Source organism: Artemia sp. Qi Xiang Cuo, chromosome 21 (genome assembly GCF_049724085.1).
Source record: "Artemia sp. Qi Xiang Cuo chromosome 21, ASM4972408v1, whole genome shotgun sequence".
NCBI classification, from domain to species: Eukaryota; Metazoa; Arthropoda; class Branchiopoda; order Anostraca; family Artemiidae; genus Artemia; species Artemia sp. Qi Xiang Cuo.
The window spans coordinates 51001415-51026280 of NC_142814.1; the positions used below are offsets into that span (position 1 = coordinate 51001415).

A 24866-nucleotide genomic window follows, 5' to 3' on the forward strand; every position below is an offset into this window, starting at 1 on the left:
TTTCGTACAGCCTATTGTTTGAAATACGGTCAGTCAGCCGGGTACCCAAAACAAGCCGTATGCATTTTCTCTAGAAAACATCTAGCAAATCTTCCTCCGTTTTTCGGAGCGCCCATGCTTCAGAACCATGCTTGACCACTGTCATCACTGCAGTTTCCATCTTGGTTTGCAGACTTATCTTCCTATTCTTCCAAACTTTTTTCAACTGTGAAACAACACCCTGAGCCTTGGCTATTCTACTTTTATGATCTTCACTGCTCCCACCATCTTTACTAATAATACTACCAAGGTAAGTGAAGACCACTTGATCAATCTTTTCATTACCGAACGTCACCTTTTCATCTTTACTTATTCCTAGCCTTACTGACTTAGTCTTCTTAACATTAATTTTTAAACCTATTCTAGCACCCTGAACTCGCACCACTTCTAAAAGTTCATTTATTTTGCTCACACTTTCATCCAGGATGCTTAAATCATCAGCACAATCTAAGTCCAGGAGACTTTTTCCTCCCCATTTGATTCCTTGGTCTCCCATTGCATTTCCGTGCTTCTTAAGACACAGTCCATCACAATAATCCATATAAAGGGGGATAGAACACAACCCTGCTTAACTCCTGATTTAATACAAAACCAGCTGCTAACCTCATTTCCTACGTTAACCGCAGCAGGCCTGTTCTAGATACTATTTTAGATTCTTATTGGTATATTCTAGATACTATTCTAGATTCTTATTGGTACATTCTAGATACTATTCTAGATTCTTATTGCTCTATTCTAGATATTATTCTAGATTCTTATTGGTCTATTCTAGATACTTATAGATTCGGTCTTAAAACAGACCGAAAATTGATTCCAATTTGAGAATCAATTTTAGTATATAGCGGGAACATTTGCATTTTCGGAGGATTGGAAGAAAAAGTGACTCGTCTGAAAGAGCGAATTCGACCACAAAATAATGATGGAGAACCCCATTGCCTTTCCTTCATGCAAAACAAGAGAATACAACAACGAGTAATTTTGTGAAGACAGTAAATGGCAGAGTAGTACAACCTGTGCGGATATATTGACTATATATTAAACAGCCGTCATCAGCAAAATGCAATATAACACAAATAAAAAGAAAACAGACTTTTAAAAAGTTTTGTTTTTAGGGTCTAGGCCTGCTTAACTTTCATAGGTTCAGCCATGACTGACAAAAAAAGAGTTATTCCTTCAAGCTATCGGGACGATTGTACAACTGTCTTATTCACTGTCGTCTCAAATTTTCTTATCATCTCCTCTTTTTTTGTAATTCAACTACTTCGTCCATTGCTTGATTACCAGCCAATTCAACACTTTATTCATAATATACATAGGGGAGATCATAGGGATTTGGGAGTTTCGTTAGGGAGTTCCTCGTTAGCGAGTTAATTTCCTAAAATAAATACTCCACTTTTGAAAGCCAAAATTACAATTGAGATGCCATTAGGATGCCAAATGGTGCTTGAGATGCCATTAATGGCCGTAGCTAAGAACGCTGCTGAAACACAGATACTAAAAAGAAAAATCTGCTTTAGCAAATGTTTCCCGGAGAATTGTCTGAGGACGATTTTAGTAATTTTCGTGGTGGCTGAGGACGCTCTTTAAAGACTCACTGAAGGTATTTCGGGTGTTATCACAGTAATATACTACTCGACGTTACATTTACGTATACACCTCTTAAAGTACCAAGTAAAGTGGAAATTAAATTTGATTCTTTGATAAGTGGAAACTTCTACAACCAAATACCTTATCTTATAAAATTGGGAAAAATCAATTTTTAATTAAATTTTTAAAATTCAATTTTCAATTAAAAACCCAAAGAAAAGAAATGTGGGTAAGAAATCAGCAAAACCGACTAAAGAATTATAGCAACAAACAGATACAGAATATGTAGCTTTCCGTTGAAGGTGTAGTTGTCTTTGAAAATCAACAAATTCCTAGTATTTTCATTTTTGCAGACAAAACGCGTTGTTCAATTTTCCTGATTAATTTTGCTTATTATTTTCATGGTCAGCGTGGCAACACTGACAAAAATCCCATACTGACATAAAAACTTTATAAGTCTTGAACAAAAAACAGGGAAATCTTAGAATACTGAGGTTTTTAAGTATGGATAGACCTAGGATAGATCGAAGCAAGGAAAATGGTTCTATTTTGAAGGCCTTGGTATTTTAAATGTTTAACAAATAAAAAATAATTAAGTTATTAAGCTTTTTGTCACATTTTTTTCTCCATAAAAATGGTTATTTTATGATGATCACGTTCACTAATTTAATGTAATAACGTCAAAACAGCGAAAAAGTGTTTGATGTCAAGCTATCAAGAGCTGTTAACTAATAATAATAATAAATTATTATTCAAAGTTCTTATATCGATTGAAACAATTCAGTCATCAATTCCAGTGACAAATTTATGATACAGATATACATTATTATTAATGTTTCGTTGGAGATTTCTAAGGCATCACTTTCTCTACTTATAATTTTTCACAAAACCTGTATGAAGACATAATTTGTCTTGAGGGACGCACTAGTTCGTTACGAAAAAGGGACTTGGGCGAGTTGGGAATATCCTCAAAATGGAAACCTCAAGATTTCCAGAAAAGTTTTGCTAAAAAGCCAGCTAGGAAAAAAATGGCAGGACATCTAGTTATCAAATCGAAATAGATTTTTTGTATTGATGTCTAATACCTAAATTAAGTATATGCTTAGGCTGTAACGTAAAAAAATATTTCCTTTTGGAAATTCCAAACTCCCTCTTGGCTATGCTGCTTGTCACAGCTACTTCAAAAACTCTAAAATTGCGGACTAAGTAAGCGAATGGTGTATTAAAATTAGGGTAAAATAAGTTCTTTGGGAATATAAACTGGACATTGTCTCCCATTAAAGAACTGAGAGTCTGAAAAAAGGAGTAAAATAGTATTACGTTTATCAAAATTGAGATCCGTTCGAACTTTTTCGTTCAAATATTTCACTCCGCCCCTATGTAAAAAAGGTTGTAATAAAGAAAAAAAATTTACATTTGAACATCCTGCTCACGGAATTTTACAAATCACTCTTTCTTTCAAATTTCGTTACAGAACCCACGTGCCCGCTTTTCAAATATTATCTGTAACATATCGCACATGTTTAACCCAGCGTACTACTAAAAAAGACAACTTTTTGTAGGATGGTTTTCTTTGCGGAAGGAACTCACATGTCCGCTCCTGTGTGTTGTTATGCACACAGTGCGTAACATTTTGGACCGCATAAAATTATTTTCTGTATGAAATATTTGCGTACCGAAAAACAGACTGAAATAAATTTCACTACGGTAGAGAAAGGGGCGGGTGGGGGGGGGGCGTAGCCCTTATAGTGTCCTAGGTGTACATTTGGAGTGTACCACTTCGAGGGAGAGAGGTGGTCATTGAAGATCCTCACATGAATCAGGACGTCTAACACGAGTAATTGTTATATCTGGACCAAAGTTGGACGGGAACTAAAAGCTAGTATCCAGTCTGTGCCTGCTGGGGAAGAACCCGACTTATTGGGGATCGAGGGGGTGGGGTGGCTGCATTCTAATGTCTAATGTTGAATAAACATAAATGTTTGTTGGATCTCAAACAAAGCTATTCAGAAATATGAGCAATTATCCTAGTTTGCAGAAAGCAGGATTTAGTTGGGCTTTTTGGGTGTCCGATCATATTTTATCTTCTTCGGGGGGAGCTTGTTCCTAAATTAATTTCATCAGGATAGAGGAAAGGTGGCTAGATATCAGCCAAACTTTATGGGTCTCAAGACTTCAGTCGCTTTCAAAAAAGTGCAAAGTATTTTTCCTACAGTGAAATAAATTTTGCCTGAGCAAACTCTATTTTGTGTATAAGAATGGAGTTTATGGCAGAACAGTGATGTGTCTATCCAGAAATCGTAACCATCCCTCTCGCCCTGGTTTTGTTTTGTTTCTGAATTTTTGGGACACCTTATTGAAATTACCAAATAAAATTGATGCAATTGTTTTTTATTACAATAAGGTTTTAGTACTATATTTGTTTCCTATTTTTGTTTGTATTGTTAATTACTCTTTTTACAACCTTTTTGACTCGTTAAACAATTTATCCACCTATCTATATATATATCTGTTGCGTTTTGCGAAAAGGGACTAAGTCCACTTTTCCTAATTTTAACGGAGAGCAAAAACAACGAAAAAATCATTGAAACACTGTTGCCAAGTATGACAAAATGCCAATAGACAACAAACACTAGATGGGGTTGGTGATTTTTTCGACATTAGCACCAGTTCCCACTATTCTAAGTCTGCGGGTTTTTCAAAAAGGGTGTAAGTCCACTCCTCCTAACTTCACAGGAGACCAATAACAATGAAAAAATCTTACTCAAAAATCAGCATTTATAAACATGAAACTTTCACGAGCGGTTCTTAGTTAACTTTCCGATCGGAATTCTCTCGAAATTTCCAAATTGCTGAATTGTTCGTTACTTAGAAGATAAGGGACTTATGCTCTTTTGCAAAACAAAGGTTTCAAGATTTCCATTTTTTTCTAATTTGCAAAATGGGCTCAAGTCCTTTTAACTGTTTTTTCACTTGCAACAATTCAATACATAAAATGCACTAAAATCAATCAAAAGACAAACATTCTTCTTCTGGCTCGGATTTATATGGAATATACTCGCGAAGCACCTTGTCATACAGTAAGTTTTTCATGAACCAATGGAAGTCCTCTGAAATGAAGGAAAGATGAGAGACGATGTCATCGTACTTGGCTTTGCTGATCGTGTGGTCATTTGTAAGCTTCTGGGTAAGAACTGGGATGGTAGCAATTCGACCCCGTAAATTCATCGTCCGAAATGGCTCGTTTTCCTTGTGGGAGGTTTTGAACTGTACTATTCCTAATACCTTCGTGTACTGGAGCCAGTGGATTTCAGTCCACTTGAACTATTTTTTTTTCCAACGTAAGTGTCTCTTCTGACAAAGATTGTCTTGAAGAATTCAGCAAAATCTGTAATTTCTTCCCTTTTCGTCAGTTGAGCATTAATAGGTATGTTGCCCCTGACAGTTTGCCCAGTCATCCAGTTTGCCCAGTCCTGATTACATTTGCCCAGTCATCAGGTGTGCTGACTTGAATGTTGGTCCTTTTTTTTTGCTTTCTCTATCCTTGCATGGTCTGAATCACACTCTAGATGTGTGTGACCAAATTCCAGAAACTTCCGGTCAATTACTTCTAGGTATCCAACAGCAACTTTGGACAAAAAGTAAGAAAGTATTCTAGTAACAATTATAAGTTGCTACACAAATGGTTTTATTTTTTTTATGGGACAGAACCGTATGGTATTTCTGAGGAAGGGGCGGTAAATTTTCTGCATTTTATTGTTTTTTTAAATTAAATAAAGGTTTTTAAGTTCCTAAAAGTTTTATGTTAAGTCCTCAACCTCCTCAAGGAGGGGGTTGAGAAAATTTTCTCAACCCCCTCCTCCCCCGTTTATAAATGACCGAACTACTATTTGACAGTTCTCTTTTTTCTTATCTTTTGTAGAGTGATTCCTTTCAAGCAGATTTATACCCAGATACATTATTAAATTAAATAAACACAAACAAATTTGTAGTGATTTGTAGAGTGATTTTGTAGGGTGATTTCTTTTAAGCAGATTTATACCCATATACATTATTAAATTAGATAAACACAAACAAATTTGTAGAGTGATTTTGTAGGGTGATTTATTTTAAGCAGATTTATACCCAGATACATTATTAAATTAAATAAACACAAAGAAATGCAAAAAAAAAGAATCGCCTCTCCCTCATACCTTTCTCATAGAAATCCAACAAATGGTTTTAATGGTTTTATTCTCTTTTTTCTTATTTTTTGTAGAGTGATTCCTTTCAAGCAGATTTATACCCAGATACAGTAGCACCAACGGCAGCAATGTCGGCAGAGGAATGGATTTCAGGAAAAAATAAACCTCCTGTCCTATTGTCAATGAGATCAGGTGATTTTCTTTTTCTTCTTCTGCCTTCTTCCCGTTTTAATTAAACTAAAAATATTAATCATTAAAATATTAATCAAGCATCATTGTCGGAATATGAGAAGAATTGTGTAGTAAAAAATAAAAATGGAAAGTAGTGCAAAACGAGTCGCACAACTTTAATAGAAGAAGTTGAGTATGAAAATGGAAAACAGAAAGGAAAAAACTGCTGCCTTTATTGATACTACAGCTAATACTGAGTTGAATGCCGAATGCCCATACATGATTGTCCATCCCCATAGAGATGCAGCCAAATTCTACGTAACGTTCCTTTAATAGCCGTTTGGCTTATAATAAGCTATTGTTCGGACTAGTATCTATCAAGTAGTTCGTGGTAAAGCACTGTAAGTAAAGAGCGATACGGCTCAATAGTAACCGAAACTGTAAGAAACAGAGTGTTAATAATAATATGTACATTAAAAGAATCGAATTTTGATGCTTATTCAAAATATATAAAATCCATGAAGTTTAATGATACCCATCAAAAGTTACGAGTCTGAGATATTTTGCCCAATTTTTGAAAAAAGGGGAAAGACCCCCTATGAAATCAAGTGATCTTAATGAAATCACACCATGAGATTCAGAATATCAGAGAACCTTACTGTAGAGGTTTCAAGCTCATATATACAAAAGTATGGAATTTTAACGTTTTTGCCAAAATTAAAATCACGGATATGTGTTTATTTGTTTGTGTTTTTTTTCCCGGTAGTGATCGTATCGAACCAGGGATCCTAGAAGATCGGGAGAGGGGCCATTTTATCGGAAATAAAAAGTTCTAGTGCCCTTTTTAAGTGACCAAAAATATTAGAGGACAGCTATCCCTCCCCCCCCCCTCCCGCCCCCTTTTTTACCCAAAATTGTCCGATCAAAATTTGAGATAGCCATTTTCTTCAAAATGGTCAAAAGATGTAATAACTATGTCTTTGAGGATGACTTATTCCCCCACTGCCCCCCCGGGGGAAGAGCTGCAAGGTATGAACTTTGCCCATTGCTTACATATATTATTGGCTATTGGAAAGCATATAGATATTTTTTGGGGGGATCTTTCCATGGAGGAGTTTTCGTGGGAGAAGGGAATTATCCATAGGAGGGGAGCTGGATTTCCCAACATTAATTAAAAACTATCAGAAATTAAGCCCCCTTGTGCTCCTGTTGCGTATTGCATTCGCTTAATATATTATAATATATATATATATATATATATATATATATATATATATATATATATATATATATATATATATATATATATATATAATATATATATATATATACATATATATATATTATATATCATATTTATATATATAATATATTATATATTATTATTATATATAATATTATTATATATAATATATTATGTATCATAATAATATATATAGTTGCTGTTAGAAATGTGAAAGATAATTCAGGAGGTAGTTTAAAGCTGTTTGCATGATTTTGAAGCGCACACATTTCATTGATAGGTCTGACGTTATTAGGACCGGGGGGGGGGGTTTCTTTGGTAGACAAGATACGGCCAAAATAAAGGATAAGCTGTCATTAAGAATGGACTTGGCCCACAGGCCTGTTGTAACAGGAACGAACCGTGCATATTTTTAGATGCACTTGGCCACTTGGGTTCCTGTGTATGTTCTGGTAATTTTAAGTCATTTCTGATTATTGTGTCATTTCTGGTCCTAATTTAAGCACTGATTGTTTGTCCCACATACCAGTCTGTCTTGGGCCATTTGATTGCTAATGCTTGTGTTGGATTAATGTGAACGTGGGTGCGTAGGTGGCTTTCTCTTTCATTGATTTCGACGCTTAAAGTATCAAGGATATGAAAATGAATAAGCCGTTTTTAAGATTTTCTTCTGATTGTTGCGGAATTATGAAGTCTTTCGATAGTACTATATTCCGTCAGTGCTATCACGCTGAACCGTGAAATTAAATAAGCAAAATTAGTCAGTTGGACTTGACGACACTTTCATCCGCGAAAAGCGGAATTTTGACTATCTGTGGATTCCCAACGACAATTACACCATAACAACTGACTGAAACTGAAAGGAACGACAACTGAAAGGAAACCTACACCATGACAACTGATTAAAACTGAAAGGAAAGACAACTGAAAGGAAACCTACACCATGACAACTGACTGAAACTGAAAGGAACGACAACTGAAAGGAAACCTACACCATGACAACTGACTAAAACTGAAAGGAAAGACAATTGAAAGGAAACCTACACCATGACAACTGAATGAAACTGAAAGGAACGACAACTGAAAGGAGACCTACACCTTGACAACTGACTAAAACTGAAAGGAAAGACAACTGAAAGGAAACCTACGCCATGACAACTGACTGAAACTGAAAGGAACGACAACTGAAAGGAAACCGACACTATGACAACTGACTGAAACTGAAAGGAACGACAACTGAAAGGAAACCTACACCATGACAACTGACTAAAACTGAAAGGAAAGACAACTGATTGAAACTGAAAGGAACGACAACTGAAAGGAAACCTACACCATGAAAGGAAAGCTACACCTTCTTAAGCTCTTTCTTGGCACATGTTTTTCAGCCTTCTTTTCAGCCATGTTTGTTTTTTTCATTATGTTTAGTGCCTGCTACGTACTGCAAATAGACCTGTACTACCCTATAAGCCCAATACTTCAAGCATTTAGAGGTCTTTTTCAATAAAAATTGAACTCCCGGTTTGCATAATTTAGCAAGATATATGTGGTTGTGAAAGTTTCCGCTTAATCCATTCAAACAGTTCGATTTCATTTTCACTCTCTCTAGTTCTTTAAAGAAGTTCTCTTCTCTCTGTTCTAATAAACGTTTAGCTCTCTAAAAAACGTTCGAGTTCTTTTGAACTTCTAAAATGCAGCTGAACGAGCTCTCCTCAGGTTTCTGAGACTGTCCAAACCATGTGCTGATACTCTGCGTATAAGTTTTTATAAATAAAGCTAGTTGCTTTAAGCTGAACTCCTGGAATTTACTTGGGACCTCCCCAGATGATGGGTAATTGGACTGTGTGCTCTAACCACTAACAATCAACTGCCACCTTTAAAGGCAATATTTGGCATTGAACCATTGACAAACTTCTTTAACTACATTCACTGGCCTACTTCTGAGCAGCTTTATCTTCTTCTGCATAACTTGGGGCTCGCTCCAAATACTTAAAAGATGACATGTCTAACAAAGATTACTTTAACTGTTTTTTGCACCCATCTAGAGCTCAGGTTGCTGCTCTCTCACAAGAGTTATTGAATTCCATCATGCAAAGGCTCAGCTCGTGTATAAAACATAGTGATTAAACTGGATATAGAATCAGATGCAACTAGAAGTATTTTGATATATCAAATATGCCAAAAAAGGATTCAGCTCGTGTATAAAACATAGTGATTAAACTGGATATAGAATCAGATGCAACTAGAAGCATTTTGATATATCAAATATGTCAAAAAAGGATTCAGCTCGTGTATAAAACATAGTGATTAAACTGGATATAGAATCAGATGCAACTAGAAGCATTTTGATATATCAAATATGTCAAAAAAGGATTCAGCTCGTGTATAAAACATAGTGATTAAACTGAATATAGAATCAGATGCAACTAGAAGCATTTTGATATATCAAATATGTCAAAAAAGGATTCAGCTCGTGTATAAAACATAGTGATTAAACTGGATATAGAATCAGATGCAACTAGAAGAATTTTGATATATCAAATATGCCAAAAAAGGATTCAGCTCGTGTATAAAACATAGTGATTAAACTGGATATAGAATCAGATGCAACTAGAAGCATTTTGATATATCAAATATGTCAAAAAAGGATTCAGCTCGTGTATAAAACATAGTGATTAAACTGAATATAGAATCAGATGCAACTAGAAGCATTTTGATATATCAAATATGTCAAAAAAGGATTCAGCTCGTGTATAAAACATAGTGATTAAACTGGATATAGAATCAGATGCAACTAGAAGCATTTTGATATATCAAATATGTCAAAAAAGGATTCAGCTCGTGTATAAAACATAGTGATTAAACTGGATATAGAATCAGATGCAACTAGAAGTATTTTGATATATCAAATATGTCAAAAAAGGATTCAGCTCGTGTATAAAACATAGTGATTAAACTGAATATAGAATCAGATGCAACTAGAAGCATTTTGATATATCAAATATGTCAAAAAAGGATTCAGCTCGTGTATAAAACATAGTGATTAAACTGGATATAGAATCAGATGCAACTAGAAGTATTTTGATATATCAAATATGCCAAAAAAGGATTCAGCTCGTGTATAAAACATAGTGATTAAACTGGATATAGAATCAGATGCAACTAGAAGCATTTTGATATATCAAATATGTCAAAAAAGGATTCAGCTCGTGTATAAAACATAGTGATTAAACTGAATATAGAATCAGATGCAACTAGAAGCATTTTGATATATCAAATATGTCAAAAAAGGATTCAGCTCGTGTATAAAACATAGTGATTAAACTGGATATAGAATCAGATGCAACTAGAAGTATTTTGATATATCAAATATGCCAAAAAAGGATTCAGCTCGTGTATAAAACATAGTGATTAAACTGGATATAGAATCAGATGCAACTAGAAGCATTTTGATATATCAAATATGTCAAAAAAGGATTCAGCTCGTGTATAAAACATAGTGATTAAACTGAATATAGAATCAGATGCAACTAGAAGCATTTTGATATATCAAATATGTCAAAAAAGGATTCAGCTCGTGTATAAAACATAGTGATTAAACTGTATATAGAATCAGATGCAACTAGAAGCATTTTGATATATCAAATATGTCAAAAAAGGATTCAGCTCGTGTATAAAACATAGTGATTAAACTGGATATAGAATCAGATGCAACTAGAAGTATTTTGATATATCAAATATGCCAAAAAAGGATTCAGCTCTTGTATAAAACATAGTGATTAAACTGGATATAGAATCAGATGCAACTAGAAGCATTTTGATATATCAAATATGTCAAAAAAGGATTCAGCTCGTGTATAAAACATAGTGATTAAACTGAATATAGAATCAGATGCAACTAGAAGCATTTTGATATATCAAATATGTCAAAAAAGGATTCAGCTCGTGTATAAAACATAGTGATTAAACTGAATATAGAATCAGATGCAACTAGAAGCATTTTGATATATCAAATATGTCAAAAAAGGATTCAGCTCGTGTATAAAACATAGTGATTAAACTGTATATAGAATCAGATGCAACTAGAAGTATTTTGATATATCAAATATGTCAAAAAAGGATTCAGCTCGTGTATAAAACATAGTGATTAAACTGAATATAGAATCAGATGCAACTAGAAGCATTTTGATATATCAAATATGTCAAAAAAGGATTCAGCTCGTGTATAAAACATAGTGATTAAACTGGATATAGAATCAGATGCAACTAGAAGTATTTTGATATATCAAATATTCCAAAAAAGGATTCAGCTCGTGTATAAAACATAGTGATTAAACTGGATATAGAATCAGATGCAACTAGAAGCATTTTGATATATCAAATATGTCAAAAAAGGATGCTATCAGTTTCTCTTTTTTCTTTATCTCTATTTCTGTATGCAGCCAAAATTTTCTGAGGTTTCATAATTATATTCTATTCTTTAAGCAACTAAATGTTTCGAAAAATCCAAGTAAGTAAACTTTAATGAACAAGGGAAGCAGGATAAGCTGAGCACTAGACATCAATTTATGTTATTTTGTTTTTGGGTTAGTGTTACTTATATAATGTTTTCGTTTACGGGATTTTCTTTGATATTGCGTGTTAAAGAATATTTACGTGTTAAAAAGTTTCATTGGCCTGTTTTTGTGAGCCGATCACATTATTCCTTATTTCTGGACAAATAATTCCAAGATTAAAACTATACGTGTATGCATGAACGATATGATGGCCAAGGCTGCAAACAATTTATGCCAGTGAAAACAACGAAAAACCTGATTACTCTTTAGTGTATTTATAAAAAAAAATACACTTTTTCCAGAAAAGAAGTTTTTTTGACAGAAAATTTATATATTTAAATTTATGTAATAAGGTGTATTCCTATTGACAACTAATTCAAGACTGAAAAACGTGTTACTTATATGATGTTTATTTATGTAATTTTGTTTGATATTATTTGTGTTACTTATATGATGTTTTCATTTATGTAATTTTCTTTGATATTATTTTAGGCTTGAAGGTGACTTATAAACCAGTGAGGCTTGAACACGTTGACAAGAAGCTGAGTTTGTCCGAAAGGAACAATGAGAAAAAATTTGCTTTTATTGCCCAAGAAAATATTGTGGATTATCGGCCTCTTGAGGTAATCTTTTACCCTTCCTTTTCCTCCCCTCTCTATCTTTCCTTTATCCTTCCCTCCCTTGCTCTCTCTATGTATCTCTAACTTTTCCTCTCGTTTAATCTCTCTTTGCTTTATTCTCTGTTTGTATTTAAATTGTATTTAATTTCCCCTGATCTTTTCAACGTGATTGAAAAATAGAATGCATTACATCAAAAAAGTAGAAGATAAGGAGGAATTTGTGAAGACAGTGAATAATAAGGATAATAAGGATAATCTATTCGGATAATTTGGCTATATGTTCAACAGCCGTCAACAGCGAAACAAAATATAAAACAAATAAAAAGAAAACAAACTTACCCAAAATTTCCCATCGATAAAACAAATTCTTTAAAATAAATTTTTTAAAAGAGTCCAAGCTACCTCTCCAAGAATTGGTTCTGCCAAGAATTGGCTGAACTTATGTAAGGTAGGGATGCTTGGACTCTTACATATAGCCGAAATATTCGACTAGATTGTACAACCTTATTATCCAGTGTCTTCACAAGGATTATCATCTTCCTTTTCGGTATGATGAAAAGGCAGTGTGTTCTTCGTCGCTATTTCGGGACACATTACCCCCCCCCCCTTTTCCCCCCAAACCACACACACCTCTTTGTTTCCTTTGTATGTTGGTTATTCAGCCGTTACTTCCCTATTTTTTTCGTATTTTTTAAATTGTTTTATTTCTGTATTTGTCATTTTCTCTATCTCAGCTTTAATTTTTGTTTTGAACTAAAAGTTTTCAGTTAAAAGAAGGCTCCTAAGCATATTATTGTACCAATCTTGACATTTTCTATTTATTAGATTAATCAGCTCCTGAAATTTTATGCTTGATAATAACAAATAAGAACTTATATTTGTTTAAAAAAAAGAAAGAGATAGAATGGGTCTCTACACGTTATAACATTCAGCTTTTTAAAGGCTTGATTATCAACTTTCAATTAGTTAATTAACAGTTAATTATCAGCTTTTAATTAACAGCTCTAATTAGTCGCCGGTCAAATTTAACTGAATTCTTTTTATATTAAAAACAATGTTTTATATTTTTACATTTTTAAAATGTTTTATATTTTATATTTTTATTTATATTTTTATTTTATATTTATATTTTATGAATGTTTCATATTTTTTTTACTAACGTTGTGATTAGAAGGAGATGCAATGACTGATTTAGACTTACTTGACTTCTTGACTGTCAAATATACTTAGGGAAAAGTTAGAGAAATGTTTGTTGGTTTTAAGCACAGAAACTAAGGTAGCCCAAAATATTTTATCTGTGCGTTTATGACGGGCAAATAATCATAATACGTAACAAAGTATAAACTTTTTTTTTTGCCATGATTTATTCAAATATTATCATTTTGGCTATAGCTGTAGTTGATGGAAAGTTTTAGTTCTAGCTCCTTTAATGTACTATGAATTTTATTTTTAGTTTTTGCTCATAAGATTTGCTTTCCGTTTGCTTGATTTCCTTTCCTTATGATAAGATTTGATGTCCTTTTAATTTGAATGTGAGCTTTTACAGTTTAAACTAAAAAGAAAGTAGTTTCTAAACAGTGGTTCCAAAAACCAAAACTAATTCTTTTGTGGTAGCTCAAAAGTGATAGTTTTGTGGTAGTGTAGTTTTAGTACTTTTTTTTCTAATGAAGATACAGAACAAGAACATTTAGCAAAAATACGTAAAAAAGGGGCAAATACCTTGTTACAAGGTATTTATTTCAAAACATAGGGGATATGCTCACATCCCCCTGGTTATTACTAGTTCTTTCAGCCAAATTTAGTGTGATGTATTTAGTGTGCTAACACACAAAAATGAAGGGAGAGGGTGATAAATTTTTGATTTATTTTATAACCTGGAATAACATAAATAAACCTGGAATAAAGTACCTAAATACTTGTTACAAGTGTTTTCAAAATCTAGACAGAGCACCTCCTTCCCCCCTTAAATTAACGCTATTGTTCTCTGTCACATTTCGAAAATATGCCTTAAATTAAAAAAAATACGTTCATAGATATACCTTTATAAAGAAACTAACAGTTTTAAATATTAAATGTCTTAAATCTAGCCGAAAAGATTGATTTGACATTACATTTTAAACCGAATTTGCCATAAAAAACACTGATGTTTCTAGACCTATTTCTTTGTTCTAAACTTTATAAATTTGGACAGGATTGACTCCACTCATAATGAAGAGGTAATAACTATTAATATTGTAAAAGAATGATCTTCTTCAATTAAGGTTGTAGATGTGATTAGACTTGTCTTCAGTTGGAATTTCCAAAGGTCCGTGTGCTTGGTATATTTGCACATTAATTGGAACCTAAGATACGACCTTCTTGTATTTTAAATATTAAGTTCTACATTGGTCGCAAGGTCGTATCCAGGGGGGGGGTTGACCCCTCCCCCTCCTGAATTTTTTTTCTGACTCATAGAAACGTAGAAAAAAAGCGTTTTTAATGCGTTTTTTAAAGTTTTTTTAACCCACCATTCTAATTGATCATCCTGCTTCTAATTACGCAATAGACATTTTGTAGGAGCGCAAAAATAGTAAAAAATGTGTGTTATGTTGTTGATCTTACAGCGACTATTCAATTTTGATTGGAAATATCGTGAAAATTTTACAACATAGAAGAAAACGGGTGGAATATTTATTTGCCACATTGAATTTGCTATAATTACCAATTGGCTGTAATTAACTACTGGGTGGTCAAAACTTATAATTGACTTGCCAAAACTATCGCTTTTTGAATTACCACAGGCAACCTTTATAGTCACCATCTCTGGGTCTATTCATTTCTCTAGTGTTTTCAATATAATTTATTTTACGATTTATAGCGTGATCAGTCATCAGGCTACAATGAGTTCGATAGTGCTGCCAGCTCTAGTGATGAAGACGAAACTGAAATACGTAAAAGAGCCACTAGATATCGCTCATTCCGTTGTTCTAACAAAGTTTTAGAAATTATTATGCAATTGGAAGAGCAGGCGCAGAAGAACAATAAGTCGACTATGGTAAATTAATAAATGGGGTATTCGGTAATTTTTAGGGTAATGTGGTATGGGTATGGTATATCATATGGTGATGGGATTGTGATGGTGTATTTATTATACAAATGGAAGAGAATGTGCAGAACAACAATAAGTCGACTACGGCAGAATAGTAAATGGGGTATTCGGTAATTTTTAAGGCAATGGATATGGGTATGGTATATAATGTGGTGGTGGGATTGTCACGGTGTCTTAAGTTTAATCGGTGTTTTCTTTGTCTTCTATTTTGTCTACTGACGTTGGCAGGAGCGTGGTAAGGTCCAAGGGCCATACTTTTGGCCCTTCAATCATGCAGATTATAAAAACATGTATGACCTTTATGAGCATGTCTACCTTTCTATTAAAATTTATGCATGAAGCGTCTCGTATATTTCCTATTTTCATGATTTGGGGGCTCCTACCTTTGGTAAATATATAGATGGGGTATTTAGTTATTTTTGGTGTAATATGGTAAAAATAGTGGTTCATCAGATGGTGCCGGGATTTTATTCGTGTAATCCTGTTAGAATTTACTAAGATTGGTATTTTGATCCAACTTTTATTTTGCATACTTTCTCGATGAAATAAGTTTATATTTGGAACTCGTTTAAGCGGAGATCAATCCGAGTCGTGTATTGGAAAAGGCAATTTTTAGAAAGGGGAGGGGGTATTCGAAATAGCGTATGCTTTAAGTGAACGTTAAGCGGACGTAGCCTTTTTCAAGTAGCATTTTGGAACTGTAAGTTTTAAAGGTGTTTAAATTATCATTTACTCTAACTTTTAATCGAAAAAGGCTTTTTTGAGAAAACGACCAATGTTTTCTTACGAAAAACTGAAAGAGACCTAGATAATTACCGAGCAGCATTGGTTCAATTAGACATAAAAAATTAAGTACGTATGCATTGTGAGGGGGGGGGGAGTCTCCTAAAACACCATATTTTTCATGATCCACCTTGTCCTTTTTGGTATAGTTCATCTTTTTTTTCCGAAGTCAAAATCAGTATTGAATTTGAAACAGTAAATGAGTGACCTGAATTTTCGCTAATATTTTGGGTAATCCATAAAGAGTTTGGGTGGTTGAAGTAAGCACAAGCTGGTCAGGGTATCTTCTTGTTAGACGCCTGTGCTATTTTACGCAAAACGTCTATGTTCTCATGCTGTTGTGAACAGAACAATTACCTAATTACAGTACTTCTCACTGAGGCAGGTAAACACTGAGGTATATTGAAGCAGGTCTCACTGAGGTATCATGAGGTTCGTCTTAATTAGGTATTGCTAGCCTGTATTGTGCCGCGGTGTATATTCTACAGTTTTGCTGTATATTCGAGGTGCTTGCATGATGCCAATAGGTAAATGATGCATGATTTTATGTTGTAAAAAGGAGGCTGCACATGGCGAGTTTCTACTAGCTGTTGCGATAAAGTGATGTCCATGATTCGTAAAAAACACCATTTGCTGTAATAAAGGAAAGGAATATAATGAAAAGTAAAAACTTTGTCTTTCTGTTGTTGAATTGTGACTTAAAAAAAATGCCCAAAAAAGAATTCAGGAAAAAAAAATGAACCTCACTAGAAGAACATGAAAACTATGACCCTAAAATTCACTTTTGACATTTTGACCTTTTTTTATATTCATTCTGGGTCGTTTGATTTTGACTCTAGACTAGAACCCAACAATTGTGGGAAATGGATAAGATGAAAACTGGGGTTTGTCTCTGGGAAGCAAAAAAAAAAATACCAACGTTATCCAACGGTATTCCGTGAGAAAATAAAGCTATGTCTACCGTTACTAGCGTCAGCGTTATTCGAAAAAAGACAAACACCGCTCCGTAAAATCTAGCGTTAATTCTTAACGATCTTAGATAATTGTAGCGCTATTCAGTGTTATTATCAGCGCTATATAAGCGTTATTTCGGCCATATTCTAAGGGTGATTATGCAAATGTAAATAGAATATTTGTTTTCTTTATATCTTTTTGTTTTCCCTTTATACCTTTGCCAAAATAGTGCAGTGGGTATATATTGTGATGTTTATTTAAGACTATCCTATGCTTACCATACTAACCTAACCAGAAACATTTTTAATCAGCAGGAAATATGTAAGACCCAAAAATCCGCTTGTTTTCAATTTCTAACAGTTTGTAAAAATGCTGCAAATTTACTGTAATAAATGCAACAGAACAATATAAATATTGTCAACGTCATATAGCAATCTTATGAAACAAAGAGCCATCGCTTTCTAACACTAATCAGGTAAATCATAAGTTTGATTATACAAATTTCAGTGAAGTACTAGTTGCTATATCTTTTTGTTTTTGCTCCACTTTTGCTGGATATAAATGCCAAAATTTCGCAATGGGTATATTTTCGTGCTTTTTCTCAGAACTAGTCTGTGCTCAACATAACATTTTGGAGTCGGGAGGAATTAGGGAAATAACTGAATATGCTTGTTTTCAATTTCCCACAGTGCCTAAAATTTTGCAAATTATTTTGCAAAATTTTTGCAAATTATATTGCAAATTATATTTGCAATTATATTGCAAATTATATTTTGCAAATTATATTGCAAATTATTTTGGTATAAAAATAATAAATAAATACTATTAGCCTGACCGTCCCCAATTATATCACTTGTATGTTTAATCATTGCAAGCAATATATTCTTTTAATTTTTCCGAGGCCTTCCCTTTTTACAATTGATTATGATAGGGATATAAGTATTATTTGATCTCACTTCAGAATGCTTCCCAAAGATATTGAAAGTGGTAATATTGAAAATTTAAAACCCACAACCAGTGCCGTGTAATTCTACTAGGTAAAATATTAGGCCAAAATTTTTTTTAGGGAAATATATTAAGGAGAATTGTTAAGGGATTTTTTTAGTGAAATATTAGTTTTTTTTAATATTAGTTTTTTTTTGTCTCTTTTTTTCTGTTTTGCAATGAGTCAAGTATAAAAGAACTACTCTTGCCATAAGGTCTTAATGGGTATATTTTTATTTATTTTTCAAAGACCTGCCTATGCTCTACCTACTAACCTAGCCTAACCATTTTCTTATCAGCAAAAAATTGGGAAATAAATTAATTTTTTTTTTGAGTGTCCTAATTCTGCTGGGTTTTGCTATGGTATAGTGCTGTCAGTTGTGAACTTTTATTAAACCCACGTTAAAGGAAAAAACTACTATTTTAAATTCGTTTCTCATACAGTTTTCTACAGCCTGCTTACGACTGAAATTTGACTTTAGTGAAAACTGAAAAATGAACTAAAAACTTACTAAAACTTACTTGAAACTTGTTGACACAATCCTTTAGGCTAGCCTGATTATTTGTGACGTAATAGAAGGATGTAGTGAAGTCTCTCAAGTTTGGCAGAAACGATAAAGATGACGATAAAAAATGGGGCTTTTAAAGGCCAGACGAAAATACTGAAGAAACAAATAAAGCGAATATTTCGATAGAACAACCGCCTCTCTTCGTGAGCGCGAACTAAATAACATAAACAAAGAAAATGCCGAAGAAAAAAAAACAACAAAAAACAAACGCAGAAAGTCATCAAAACCAATGAAAAAACCAGCCAAAAAATTAAAAGATAAATAAAATTCAATAAAGGACAAAATTATAAGAATTAAAATCAAATACCTCACAACCATGAAATGAGTTATTCGCCAATATCCGCGATTTGCACAAAATCCAAGAATTCTTAACTGCCATCGGCGGATACTAACGAACAACTGAAGAAATAAAAGAAAATTTCATTCACTGAAACAAACGAAACAGCAATTAAATAAATCGGCAAACTAGGTCACCTGATTTCTGATCTTAACAATTGCATTTCTTGCAGAAACCATTTGACACCTAAGGGGTTGTTGACGTGTTAGCATATGTGATTGGGAAGGTGGTTCAAGGTTTATTTCAGGGACTACTAAAGTATCGGCTTCTCTTTTGAGAAAACCGAAATACGACTCATTTATTCTTAAATCACCTGAATCCCTGTTCAAAGCTAGACCTAAATGTTGGTATTTATAAATTTCAACAGCTTCTCTGTAGTGCGGGACAATACCTTTGTCATGCGAAATTAGGCTAGCTTGGTTAAATGAAATAGTATGGTCTGGGTACTCAAATATGTGTTCTGCAAGGGCAGAGTCAAAATTTTCTGGCTTTTTTTCCGCTTTTTAAGGGTGTTATTAATTGAGGTAGAGTGCTGAGTCAATGTATCCGTAAGTCGCTGATCAGTTTTTCCGATGTACCAAAGACCACAAGAGCAGGGAATTCTGTAGACACCGGGGTTTTCACCTATCGGGATAGGGTCTTTACCTTGATAAATTTGGGAACTGATAGTTTTTCTTGGTCTATAGTAAGTGCAAATGCTATTTTTTCTTGGTTTTTTGGAAATGTGGAATGAAACCCCTTTAACATACAGGAGACCAAGATAAACTGAATTTTCCCTTTGATTTGCGTTTTTTGTGTAACTATCTGATAATTTTTTAATACGTTTTGCAATTACAGAATATATTAAACTAATTGGATAACCATTCCCAAATAAAATATCTCTAAGGTAGTCGAGCTCTGAATCCAGGAAACGTGGTGAACAAACTTTCAATGCTCTGTCAACGGGAGAAGTGACCACTCCTCTTTTCGTAGCAGGAGAATGATTAGAGGAATAATTTAAGTAACGGTCACTATGAGTGGGTTTTCTATAGACCCCAAACTCGAAACATGTATCATTTCGGTGCACCAGAACATCTAAGAAAGGAAGACATCTCTACCTCTGATTCCTGAGTAAATTTAAGTTTTGGATTCAAGGAGTTGAGCAAGGGTAGGAAAGACCCCAGAGATTCGTCACCGTGCTCCCACAAATAAAAAAATGTCACCTTTAAAACGAACCCAAAATTGAGGTTTACAAAAATTGTAAAATAACCCTTTCTTCAAGGTCTTCCATGAAGATATCAGCCTCTATTGATGAAAGGGGGGCGCCCATTGGAAGCCCATATTTCTGTCTATAAAAAATGCCTCTATAGAAGTAAAAAGAAGTTCTGTTGCAAAGGGCTGTAAGGGAAAGAAGTGTCTCATTCGAAAGGGTAGAATTTTCCGATATAGATGGGTTAGAACTGAGTTTATGCTCCAAGATCAGTTCGGCCTTTTGAGGATCACAATTGGTATCAGCGAATTTTCAATACGGACCAAAAGCGTTGTCAATTTTGACATGTTAGTTTTGCTTACTTATTTTTAGTGTTCTACGTGGCAACATTGCCGAAAATTTGAAACTGCCCAAGGATAATTTGGCAACGAGTAAAAGAAAATTTTTGAATATCGTAGTTTTAGGTATGAATATAGCTAAGATGGGTATATTAAATCCTCATCAAAACTGCCAATTCTTGTATTCGGTTTAACCGAAACTTGCTTTACCTTGGAAACGAAATGAGCGGAATTTTTAATATAAGATATTTGAGCTGGAATTAATTTTTGGCTGGTTTTTCATTGGTTTTTAATCGGTTTTGTTGACTTTCCTTGTTTGTTTTTTTTTCGATATTTTCCTTGTTTATATTATTTTGTTCGCGCTGAAGAAAAGAGGCGGTTGTTCTCCTATTCGCTTTGTTTGTTTCTTCAGTATTTTCGTTTGGTCTTTAAAAACCCCATTTTTGATCGTTTTGTTTTTTATGTTATGGCAAGCCAAATTGGTTTTAGAAATTATCTTCGTCATGAAAAATTCTTAAATCTGGTTTGACTCTAATTTATTTGACTCTTGGCTTTGGAAATTCAGTTCTATTCTCTCGGGATGGAATTTTTCCATCATTGAGTTGTGTTAGGATTTTGAAATATCGTATTTGACTATAGAGACGAATCAGAGTGAAAAAATAAATAAAAACTTAACAAAACCTAAAGCTGAAATTAAAAAGTAAAATACTAATAAAACTAGTTAGACCAGATGGGAAACTGTCATGATGATTTTTTAGGCTTAGGTTTATAGAAGTCCTTGGACTTTGGGAAGTTAGGAAGTAGATAATCCATTGTTACTGGTGAGCTTAACTCCCCTTTTCCCCCTATGAAAACTTTAAGTAGAAAACAAAATGCAAACCTGATTAAAATGTTTATGTTTATGCTACTGTTTGGACCCCCCCCCCCAAAAAAAGGGAATAGATTATGAGCCCTCTTTTCGTATCGTAACCATTACTGCAGCATTGGAATAACCTGACACGTGACAAGGTAATGGCTGTAGCATGGCAATAAGGAAACATATGAAGTGTGGGGGGGGGGGTCTTTTCAGTATTTGTCACCAAAATAAACCAAAATCTAGTTATTAAAATTGATGTCTGAAGTGTTGTCATTTCTGAATTTCCTAAGAGAATTTTCCCAAATCTAAAACCTGGAATGGTAACTTTGTAACCCTAAAATGAACCTTTATATATATATATATATATATATATATATATATATATATATATATATATATATATATATATATATATATATATATATATATATATATATATATATATATATATATACAGGGTGTTCCAAAATGGTTGACCCCATTCTAAATGCCCATATCTCGGAAACTACTCGATGGATCTTAATGAAACTAAATGCACGTTATGTTAAAGGTCATATGTTTTATTGATTAAATTTACAAAGAAAAGTACAAATATTTGTTGGTTCTATGACAGATTTTTATCAATGTTCAATATGAGCGCCTCCTGTGACTCTGCAAACGTCGATTCGGTATTCGAGCTCTTGCCAAACTCGCTGTAGCATGTCTTCGGTAACAGTCTCCAGTGCAGCTGTAATTCTCTGTTTCAGTTCTTCAATGTTAGCTGGAAGAGGAGGTACGAAGACTAGTCCTTTCACATAACCCCAGAGGAAAAAATTACACGGCGAAAGGTCGGGTGATTGTGGTGGCCATTTCAGAAGCAAATCGTCTTCTTCACTACCTCGACCGATCCATCTCTCTGGCAAAACCTCCTTGAGGTAGGCTCGTACAGTGAGCTTCCAGTGAGGTGGAGCCCCATCCTGCTGAAAAATGAAACTTTCGTCTTCACTTTCTATGAGTTGATCAATTAGCCAATTCTGAAGCATTTGAAGATAAACATCTCCGTTCACATTTCCTTCGAAGAAAAATGGCCCATAAACTTTTTTCTTGGATATTGCACAAAACACATTAACTTTTGGTGAGTCCCTCTCGTGTTCAACTGTGTCTTGAGGATTTTCTTCGCCCCAAATGCGAACATTATGTTTATTAACTTTGCCACTCGTGTGAAACGTGGATTCATCACTAAAGACTAGCCGATCATCCAAATCGTCTTCATCGAGTTTATCTAGCATTTCAACACAAAATTCTTTACGTTTTCGCTTATCACCTTCCCTCAAGGCCTGAACGAGCTGAAGCTTGTAAGGTTTAAATCGCAATCGTTTTCTCAGAATTCGCCAAACTGTTGTTTGTGGAATGTGGGTTTCCACACTTGCTCTTCTAACACTCTTCCGAGGACTACGCAGGAAGGCTTCATGAACCTGCTCCACTGTCTCTGCTGATGTTGATGGCCGTCCTGGCGATGTAGATATGCATAAGCAGCCGTTTTCTTGAAATTTTTGGTGCCAAGTCCTAATTTGTTTTGTAGTTGGTGTTTTCTTTGCAAATTTTGTGAAGAAGGCACGCTGCACTGTCTTAGGTGACTTAGTCCGAGCGTACTCTAAGACGCAAAACGCCTTTTCTTTTGAATTGAACGGCGTTTCTTTATATGAAAAGATAGAAATGCCAAACATTACACACAAAGACTTGAAACGTTTCTACACAAGATGTGAAAATTTGAGGTCATTCCAACAAAGATTGCCAAAGTTATTGTGCTACAAAATGGGGTCAACCATTTTGGAACACCCTGTATATATATTAAACTTAAATGCTCCCTTTTTGCTCGAAAAATTTGTATAAATTTAACTGAATACTTACCTGCGCTAAAGAGAGAAAATATACCCTAAAAGAAAGAAAAGTCTATTCCCTTTATTTTTAGCAGCGTGAACTCGGTTATGTTAATTTCTCTCTCCTCCTTTGAACTGATGTACATTTGAATATGCTGAGTTTTTTCAAGACTGTGGAACAACATAATGTATGCAGTTCTGTTATTGTTCAAGGGTTCTAAATAATCTGAGGTTAAGGAAAAAGTTGAATAGACTTTTGTTCCAGGTGCAGAGCTTAAACAAATCTCACAATTAAAAGTTACCTTAATTTATTTCAGTTACGTGGAAATGACTTGAAAGCTGTGAAGACTACAAGCAATTTAGGCACGAAGTTTCTAAATTCAAATAACAATTTGAATACATATAACTTTTGGAGTACTAGATCTGCTTCACAGGTAAGCTTTAATATTATCTAGTTGTTTTTTTGTTTGTTTTTTTTTTTGGGGGGGGGCGGCTTTTAGTTTGTGAAATAAGGTATAACAATGTATGAAGATGCGCTCCTTTTGACCATATAAGGGTAATAATTAAAAGGGGTCTAGAGCCGAAGCCCCTCCCCTCTCATATTGCTAAAACTCCTCTCAATCACAATCCTGGTTACGGCCTTGTTTTTATATGGATATTATTCTTTTGTATGTACTGCCAAGTCTTTGTTTTAATGCAATAACAATAATAATTTTCATTGTATTTTATTTCTACAGAAGCCAGCGAGGGCGTGACAAGCAGATGTAACATATAAATAAGTAAATCACGTACGTTTGTGGTAAGTAAATCACAAACCTACAAAAAAAACTAAATGGTCCTGTCCTAATCTTAGGAAGTTTTCAAGTATTAATATCAATAAAACATCCCCCAAAAGATTTTTTCATTAAATCTGCCAATTTTTTGCACTCTCCTTCAAAATGCAAAAGGCTTTCCCCTGATATCCCCACACATTAGGCAAGAGTCAGAACCTTTTATTTGCCTAACCCGAACCAGATAGTTCCTTCTTTCCCTAAATGATGAGCCTTCTATTCTAATACCGACCAGACAACCCACTTCATCCCCCACACTGCTGCACTAATTTAAGAATCTTCTCCTCATGTCTTTTCGACCCGTGTATGAAGTTCTGGTGACCGGGTATTTTCCACATCCTTGTCCCATATTTGAGCCACCTGGTCCTGAAACTTTTCTTTTATTCTTTCCCGTAACCATTCGTAAACTTTCCATACAGCTATGCTTAAAAAAAGAAATTCCTGAGTTATTTTGCTTGGAAAAGAAAAGACTTCCACTGGATAGGGAAGTGTCCATTCTCATCCCAGATCCAAAAAACAAATCAAATTTGGTGATATAAAAATTTAGTAAATAAAGGAGTATTCTGCAACGCGTCCCTCCCCCTTTTCCCAAGGAAAATCGGGCTATCTAAAATTTGCAAATATTAGCCATTTTCAATTCCAGCTAGCTAGGCATACTCGCTTTCACTCCCAACTTGATCAA

At 34.1% G+C, this 24866-nt stretch overlaps 1 protein-coding gene across 4 annotated transcripts in view; it reads left to right on the plus strand.

Annotated features, from left to right (window-relative positions):
• LOC148939687 (coronin-2B-like) overlaps window positions 1–24866 on the plus strand; it is a 118393-nt gene that overhangs the window by 86319 nt on the left and 7208 nt on the right. For 3 of the 4 annotated variants that reach the window (XM_089107211.1, XM_089107210.1, XM_089107212.1), the window contains exons 10-13: window positions 5885–6002; window positions 12270–12400; window positions 15255–15431; window positions 23672–23788. In XM_089107211.1, the coding sequence (XP_088963337.1) occupies window positions 5885–6002; window positions 12270–12400; window positions 15255–15431; window positions 23672–23788 (543 nt within the window). The remainder of the gene's footprint in view (window positions 1–5884; window positions 6003–12269; window positions 12401–15254; window positions 15432–23671; window positions 23789–24866) is intronic. The other variant, XM_089107213.1, reaches the window with a different exon arrangement.